The sequence below is a fragment of the Hippoglossus stenolepis genome, chromosome 12, assembly GCF_022539355.2.
Source record: "Hippoglossus stenolepis isolate QCI-W04-F060 chromosome 12, HSTE1.2, whole genome shotgun sequence".
NCBI classification, from domain to species: domain Eukaryota; kingdom Metazoa; phylum Chordata; class Actinopteri; order Pleuronectiformes; family Pleuronectidae; genus Hippoglossus; species Hippoglossus stenolepis.
Window position 1 is genome coordinate 20143227 of NC_061494.1, and position 7862 is coordinate 20151088.

Consider the following 7862-nt stretch of genomic DNA (forward strand, 5'->3'; position numbering starts at 1 on the left):
CAGTGTCAGGATTTTATGTTTGTATGAATATTTAGACATTCAGTTACAGTAAGAAATATAAAATTAAACATGATGAGAACAAGATACTTCACCATCTTCTAATTTACTCTTTACATCGACTGTACAGCAGCTACACACTCAACACACAGGACAAATATATACAGACTCCTTAAAGTGGAGAAAGTGCTATCTCCTTCCACAGATCCATCGTACGTAACATTTCACAGCGCGTCTCATTAGGCTTCAAAACCAACACACACACAGTCTTAGAATTAGACCAATAATAATAATATTAATAAGTTGACTCTCAGTGAACGCTGCTCTAAACAAAGACAGTTTCTAACAGAGAAACAAGGTTTTCTGGACTTTACAGGTTAGTGTCTCTATCTATTCATATTACAGAGAGTGAAACAGAAAGGATACATCTGCGTTTTAAATACAGCTTATTCATAATGCTACTTCATTTCATACACACAATAATAGCACTTTTTAGGATATACAGTATAACACATTCATATTAAGACAACAGAGTAGTTTTTTATGTATTTAGACGTTCAGAGAAGTTCCTGATTGTGAGTTAAAATCAAGTGCAAGTTCCATCAGTGAACGTGTTTCTGTGGTTTCTTGTTGCATCGTGGGACTGAACGAACGTGAGTCCAGATGTTTCTCATCTTTCTGTTTCTGCACAGGTAAAACATGTCCACGTCTCAGGTATCGAAGGCCAAAGATGAAAATAAAAATGAGGACAGACAAAGAAACGGATTCGGTTAAAAAAATCTTGTTACAATCAGGGGGCGAGTTCCCGAGATGCAAAATTTGACCAGTTGCACTTGGTGAGTTTTCTAAAAAAGCTGTCGGAGAATCGATAAAGTTTCGTTAACGTAAACACGGACAGCTCTCGGGTTTCTGCTCCGCGTGCAGAAACCACAACAAGTATCAAGACTAAATTAACGGCACATTTCGGTCTCGGATGTCAAACTAGACTTACTGTCACTGTCTTTATATTTCAATAAGTTAAAATGTATTTACAGACTAAAGATGCAGAGAATATTAAATAGCTGAAGGCGACTTTGCTTAATTGACTCTAAAACACCATTTATCGGTGAAAATGATGTTACACCTGAACTGTTAAAGAACGTGGAAAAGCTTTCAGAGACTTAGCGCTTCTTACTGATGTGACCTTGATGCATAAATAACTTAAAAATGTGGTAAAAAGTGTTTCAGAACCAGACTGGAGAGAAGATGAAATGCTCCGAACTACCAACGTAAACCTCTTCTTCATCTCCTGAGTGGGAAATACAAGCGTCTGGAAAATATTTACAAAAAGATTTTTCACAATTTTTCAGTATTCATCATCAAAAATATGAATTTACAGATATAAGTTAAGATATTGATGTGGTGTGTCCTCTGTCATTGCCGTTGAATAACAGGCTGTTGCTGGTACGACCTGCTACCAAGAGGGGGTGCTGTCCTCAATGTTCCACAATGAAAAACCAAATGTACCCGTCACACAACCTGGAAAGGTGTGTTTTTTTTGTTTTTGTTTTTTGCGTTAACTTCTAATAAGCTAGCAAGAGACGCCTGTAGCTAACACTGGTGCGTCTGCACAGGTGAGTCGAGGGAGGTGCGTGTGTGTTGATTCTGTCACAGGTATCAGTCGTGTAGTTGTGTGAGTAGTTGTGTAGTTATGGTTAGCGTTATTAGCTTCACTGATCTGTTAGCTTGTGCGGAACTTAGTTTCTTGGCTCGACGTGCATCCATGAAATCTTGTATATATATCGCCTGATAGCACCCTGTTGTCGCCAGGTAATTCACGCTGTTCATCTCCATGGAGACGAGAGGGGGCGTGAACTGCAGCATCAGTCACCGTGGTTTTGCCTCCTTTCTCGTGTTCGGCGATATTTCCAGAATCAGGATTGGAGGTAAAATTTCCTCTTGACTGAGTTCTCTCTTTATTTTTTGAAAAGGTTCGTCAGTCTGAGTTTGTGTCTAAAGTGTGTGGTTGTACGTGAAGTGCACGTGCAGCCCGTTCACTGGATGCACGATCGGCACCGTCTGCATCTTTGGAAAGTTCTCTGTGGCCAGAGCCCATTTGCAGGTTCCGATCAGCTCCACAGTGAGAGTCTTTAGGATGATCTGTGCCAGTTCTTTCCCCACGCAGCTCCGCACGCCGCCGCCGAACGGCACATAGCTGAACCGAGCCGACCTGCTCTCCTCCCGGTCCGGACCGAACCGATCTGGGTCGAACAGCTCCGGACTCTGGAAGACGGCTGCGGTCTCGTGGGTGTCACGGATACTGTACATTACACTCCAGCCTTTAGGGATCTGGTAGCCCTGTGAAATAAGAACAAAGGTTTTATCTTTACATGTTGTTAAATCTTATCAAATCTCCACAACTACAAGGTTTGTCAAATGCGATTTCATCAAAAATGAAGGGCTAAGACAGATCATGTAGAAAATAATAGTAATAACCTTTTCATGATAAAAACAGCAAACTGCACATCAAGGGCAGAGGCATTTTAAGAATAAAACTCTCTAACGGGATTTGTTTATTGAAGATCTCACTAATCCGCAGAATTGTTGAAATACATTCGTCTTGTAATGATCATCAGGCTCCACAAGGAGGAGCTGTGCAGTTATTACCAGACCTCGCAAACCAACAGAAGAGTTAGAGTCGCCCCCTACAGGCAAATACAGTAAAAGCTGCTGCAGTGAAACTAGCACCACCTTCAGGCAATAAGTGTAACAGCAGAAGTTTTTTCTGGAACACTTCCCCACACAGACTTTTGACAAGAGGTTGATCCTTGTTTGGTGTCTTTTTTCCAAACAGACGCCTCGTTGTGGCGTTGCCGATCTATCGCTTGTTACTGTGAGATCTTTGTCGACCCAAACCAAAGGCCGTCATATGAACAGTGTCTGTGACTTGAACTTACGTCTAATTCGAACGTCTGCAGGGCCGTGCGGTAACCACCGGACACTGGCGGCAGGAAGCGCAGCACCTCTTTGATGACAAAGTCGACATATCGCAGCTGGCTCAGCTTGTCCAGGCTCAGGTACGGTATGTGGGACTGGGACTGTGGGAAACCGTCCTGGTCCCTGTGATTCTGACACACTTCGTTCAGCAGGCAGGTCGTCTCTGTGACGCCGGCGTCAGTGTCTTTCTCCGTGGTGGCGCCAGAGGAGCCGAGACCGCTGTGGGGTTCGTACCCCAAGCCCTCGGCCTCCAGCTCGATTCCGGCCCTCTCCACCACCGCAGGGTGACGAAGGAGCTGCAGAATCAGAGACGTGGAGGCGCTGGCTGTGGTGGAGTGAGCGGCGAAGATCAACTCGACTGCTGTTTCCTGCAAGAGAGGGAATTGGAAAATGATTTTATCTTATTCCACTGATTTGAATAATTTGTATTTTTATTCCAATTCAAAATTCTGTTCCAAGTCGATCTTTCAAAGTCGTCAAAACGGAGCCAAATTTCTCTGAGCATAAAGATGTCTAAAAACATCTGGGGTAAGGCTTCGCAATATCGGCCTGATTCTCAGCCGACAACGTTGGACACAAAACAACAATAAAAGTCTGAACTTTCAGAATCATAACTTTCAGGCTCCGTTACCTTCAGCTCCTGGATGCTGACCTCCTGTCCGATCTCTTTGGCGCTGGACAACATGTAGTCAAAGGCGTCATGATACTCGTCCTCCGCCTGCTGCCGCGCCATCTTCTCCTTGATGATTTTCTCCATGTTGGCGTGCAGGATTTCTCTGGCTTTAATTCCCTGGAAAGAGAAGCATCATTTAAAATGAAATTAGATCCACCTTATCTTGTACTTTGTCTTTTAGAGGCTGATTCTAAGATGCCGGACGCCTCAAATCCACCAGAAGGTTGTTGGCGACAGAAAGAATCGTCGTCTGAACATGAGCTTGAGTTTGATCAGGTCCTGTGCATCGTCCTCACAGGGTCTCACCTTGCGGAGGCCGCTGAGCGGAGCGTCTATTGGGAGCGAGAACAGGTTGTTCATCAGCTGCTCGAAGATGCCAGCCAGGTACACGATCCGCTCCTCCTCCAGCCGCAGACCCAGCAGGACCCGGACGGCGATACGGAACGTCAAGGACTTGGCGGCGCTGTAAACGTCGATGGAACCTGGCGCCGAGCACCACTTGGCGATTTCAGACTTGACGACGTCCTGCAGCCGGGGAAGGAAGGACTCCAGGGCCCCTCGGCTAAACACTTTAGCCAAGATCTTGAAAGGGTTAAGGAAACAAAGAGAGAGGAGTCGTAAAAAGTTATTACCTGGTACACGACAGTCAACACCTTGGAGGGAGTACTGGCTGAGGAGGAGGACGGGCAGAGAGGGTAAGAAGGATGTAGGAGATAAGATGTGACGGGAGGCAGAGGAGACAACAGGACGTCAGAAGACGACAGAATGAAGACATTAGATTTGTTGGGATAAGTTGGAAGAAGCATATGAGCATTGAAAGTTTTTATTTTCAACACTTTTTGGAGTTGTTTTTCTATATCCATAAACGTTGACTGCTGTTGAGACGACAAGGACGCATCGTTGGAAATGAGAGGAAATTCATCCAAGTGTCCTAAATTCTGTGTTTTTATCTTTCCTTAATAATCCTGAGTTTCATGTCCGAGCTCTGAAATGTTCCAGTTGTCAGTCACCTAACACACATGCATCCAGATTTGACACAAACTGGAAAAGAAAACTTGATCCATCCACTACATTTATGCAAATATCAGGAGCTGGTTTGTGAACCTGAACTGAACTGAACCCTGTGAAAGTTCCTCTTCTTACCTTTCTCTTCCTCTTGTGCAGGTCCCCGATGGAGTTGACCAGGGTGTTGGGCCCCAGGATGATGCGAGTGCTCTGGGGCCACTGGGTGCACACCAGGCTGTGCTCGCCCAGCAGGATCTTGCGGATGTTCTCAGCCCCTGTGACCCTGATGACGGGCTTCCCAAGCAGGTGGGTCTTGAACACGTTGCCGTGACGTTCTCTGCGGGAAATGTGGAAGTTGGAGCCCTGGAGAGCAGAAGTAGAAAAGTAGATTATAAGAGTTTGTCGAATTTGAGGTAGAAACACAAGCAGAAAAACCACAGGATTTATGAAACTTTAAACAGAGTTTTTCCAAATTCCAAAATGGATCAAAAACAAAACGCGTGTCTGCATTTTTGTGAATTTCAGTCTTGTTTTCTTACTGATAGTAACATTGATTTTGTGAGTGTATGTTTTTAGATGCAGGTGGAAAACAATAAAACAAATAACCCCTGAGCAGGATTGTGCAGCATAAGGATGCAGTGAGTTTCTGTGAGATATCTTGTTTTCCCAAACGTGCAGAAAATGACAACCAGCCCATTACATGGGGACTGTCCACATACTTTTGGCCAAGCTTGGAGTTAGTCCCCCGCTCAGTTGAGATCATTTGCGGTTAGAGCTTTAAGAGACGGTGAAAAGCGGATGAGGAGGGAAGGATGAAGAGATGAGAACATTCCAGACAGACGGAGAGAAAGAGGGAGGATGAACAGAAAACGTCTGTTTCTGCTGCTGAACATCAAGTCCGCACATGTCGCATCAGCAGCAGAGACTCGGTGTGAAGAATCTGCGGCTTTTCGCAGATCCCACACATCACATCATCAATGATGATCAATAATCAATAAGCTGTTCATTAAAAACCTGCTGCAGATCTGCACAGGTCACGCACACACACACAGACGCACACACACACACACACACACACACACACTGACGCAGGACAGTGAGCTGTGGTTCTGGAACACTTGGAAAGAAAAGTAGCGCGACCCAGACGTGTCGTGTCTCACCTGGAACAGCCAGTGGAAGGTCTCTCCGACCAGCGGCCAGCCCATGGAGCCCTTCGGCAGCGGCAGGCTGCTCTCTTTGTCCCGGGTCAGGCTCCAGCGGAGGCTCCACAGCTGCCGGGTGAGCGCCAGCAGCAGGAGCGCGGACAGCACCGAGGTGAGCGCAGCGCCAAGAGCCCACAGAGCCCCGAACTGAGCCTGCAGGGTGAACATCTCCGAGCCGGTCCACTTCCCAGCATCCACCTGTGTCTGGAGCCCGCGTAACGGCGCCTCCGTCCCGTCTGAAAGTGTCCGGCGGCCGTGCGTAAAGTTGCTCCTGCGTCTTTCTGCTCCTCCGGCTCCTTATTGTCCCTCTTTCCTCCTGTAAACTGTCCCAATAAAATAAATAAACCTCCAGCTGCAGCAGAATTAAAAACAGAGATGGAGATAGAAGATCTAAACCAAGACTGAACCGTTACAAACTGATCTACAGGCTGGACCGCGACCTCCTGGTCCTCCTGCTGATGCTCTGATGATTCATTTAATAATAATAATAATTATTATTATTCTCTTGCCCACATCAGAAAAAATACCATGTTTTGTATTTTTTTTAGATTGAATTTACAACAGAATATTTTGGCTCGTGCATTCTGCGGTTACATTAATATTCTTCTTTAGACAGACGCGCCTCGTTAGACCGGATGGATGCGCGCACACACACACACACGCACATATATATATACTTCAGTGTGGATGAAGGACATGAAAAACGTGCCTGTGTGCAGTGAGGAAACTCCCCTCCATTCCGCTGCTCCTCCGACATGAGGAGTAGCTGTCAACTATTCCAAATAGTTTTACAGGTTTACATGCGCCGGCTTGTCTATTAGGTTATGCGCCTTTTTTTATAGGTACAGTTCAGGGGGCTCAGCCACCCCCCGGGCGGCCCGAGCTTTATACAGCAATGGCAATAAATCAGCGTTTCAAACCCGGAGCGGGGATTTGAATACAGTGGCACAGTGTGGAGCGGATTAAGAGAGAGTGCCAAAGTAAACTGGAGGCGAGTTGCGAGGAAGCGACGCAGAAACAAGTTGAATAAAGCGGTGAAACAGCGGGTTTGTGTCCTCAGAGGAGCGGACTTACCTGCAGGCAGCCTCCCGTCAGCGCGCAGGGAAATCCGCTCAAAGCTGCTCTCCGTCTGAACCGGTGAGCGTGTGTCCGTGCGCAGGGAGCGGGCTGCGGGGGGTTTTATAGAAGCGGCCGCACGACATGATCCACCTTCACACGGTGACGTCGATCTGAATATGTTAAACAGGCTCGTTCATTCACCGCGAGCACCGAGCACCGGGGAGAGAGAGAGAGAGGAGCCGCACAGAAAAAAAGGAAAAAAGTTTGGAGACGCAGCGGTGCGCACTGAGGGAGAGAGAGAGAGGGAGAGAGAGAATAAGAGAGAGAGAGAGTGTGTGTGAGCGTGTGTGGGAGAGAGATATAGTTTGTGTGTGTGTGTGTGTGTGTGTGTGTGTGTGGGAGAGAGAGAGAGAGTGTGTGTGGGAGAGAGAGAGAGAGAGAGGATCAGATGGCAGCGGATGGAGGAAACTCGCAGGTAGCCAATCAGCGGGGAGCCACCGGAGCTGTGCGCAGGTTTGAGATTCAGTTTCAGGTTCGAGCTCAGCGGCCGCTCCGCTGCAGCCTGGTCCGAGGTTCAGGAGCTGGAACAACCACGTTTCAGTCAGAAATCAGATTCAAACAAATTCAAATGTCATTAAATGTGTGCAGACGAAGCGAAGAGGCTGAGGAGCTGGTCTTCAGGACACAGTCCTTCTTACTGTGGATGAATCTATCAAAAGTTTTAATTTAGCAGAAATCTGATTTGAGCAGAAGAGCCTGTTTCTGTTTTCATCAGGTTGTGTATGTGAACATCTGAGTGAAGGAAGTTTCTTTTTATCTTGTTTCTTCTTCTTCTTCTTTGGTTTCCAGGGAAAAATGGAAAATTTTTACATTTTCACGTCGATTAGACCAAAACCAGATGTTTAAAGTCCTGAGGCCTCGATTTGATCCGCGCGCACTCACACGCACAG

The 7862-nt window shown here is 46.6% G+C and overlaps 1 protein-coding gene across 1 annotated transcript; it reads right to left on the reverse strand.

The window, feature by feature from the left end:
• LOC118118621 (cytochrome P450 26C1) lies at positions 1-7125 on the reverse strand. Its single transcript, XM_035171761.2, has 7 exons — positions 6928-7125; positions 5812-6176; positions 4790-5014; positions 3953-4228; positions 3605-3763; positions 2934-3341; positions 1-2334 (listed from the first exon to the last, which is right to left on the reverse strand). Exons 2-7 carry the CDS (start codon positions 6019-6021, stop codon positions 1990-1992), a joined length of 1623 nt encoding a protein of 540 aa, XP_035027652.1. The 5' UTR covers positions 6022-6176; positions 6928-7125; the 3' UTR covers positions 1-1989.
• Between the last annotated feature and the right edge of the window lie 737 nt (positions 7126-7862).

Coding starts and splice junctions, on each gene's coding strand:
- LOC118118621 (XM_035171761.2), bottom strand. CDS start 6,021: ATGTTCACCCTGCAGGCTCAGTTCGGGGCTCTGTGGGCTCTTGGCGCT. Junction 5,015..5,811: donor CCTTCCACTGGCTGTTCCAG/GTGAGACACGAC, acceptor TCTGCTCTCCAG/GGCTCCAACTTCCACATTTC. Junction 2,335..2,933: donor TGCAGACGTTCGAATTAGAC/GTAAGTTCAAGT, acceptor CTTATTTCACAG/GGCTACCAGATCCCTAAAGG.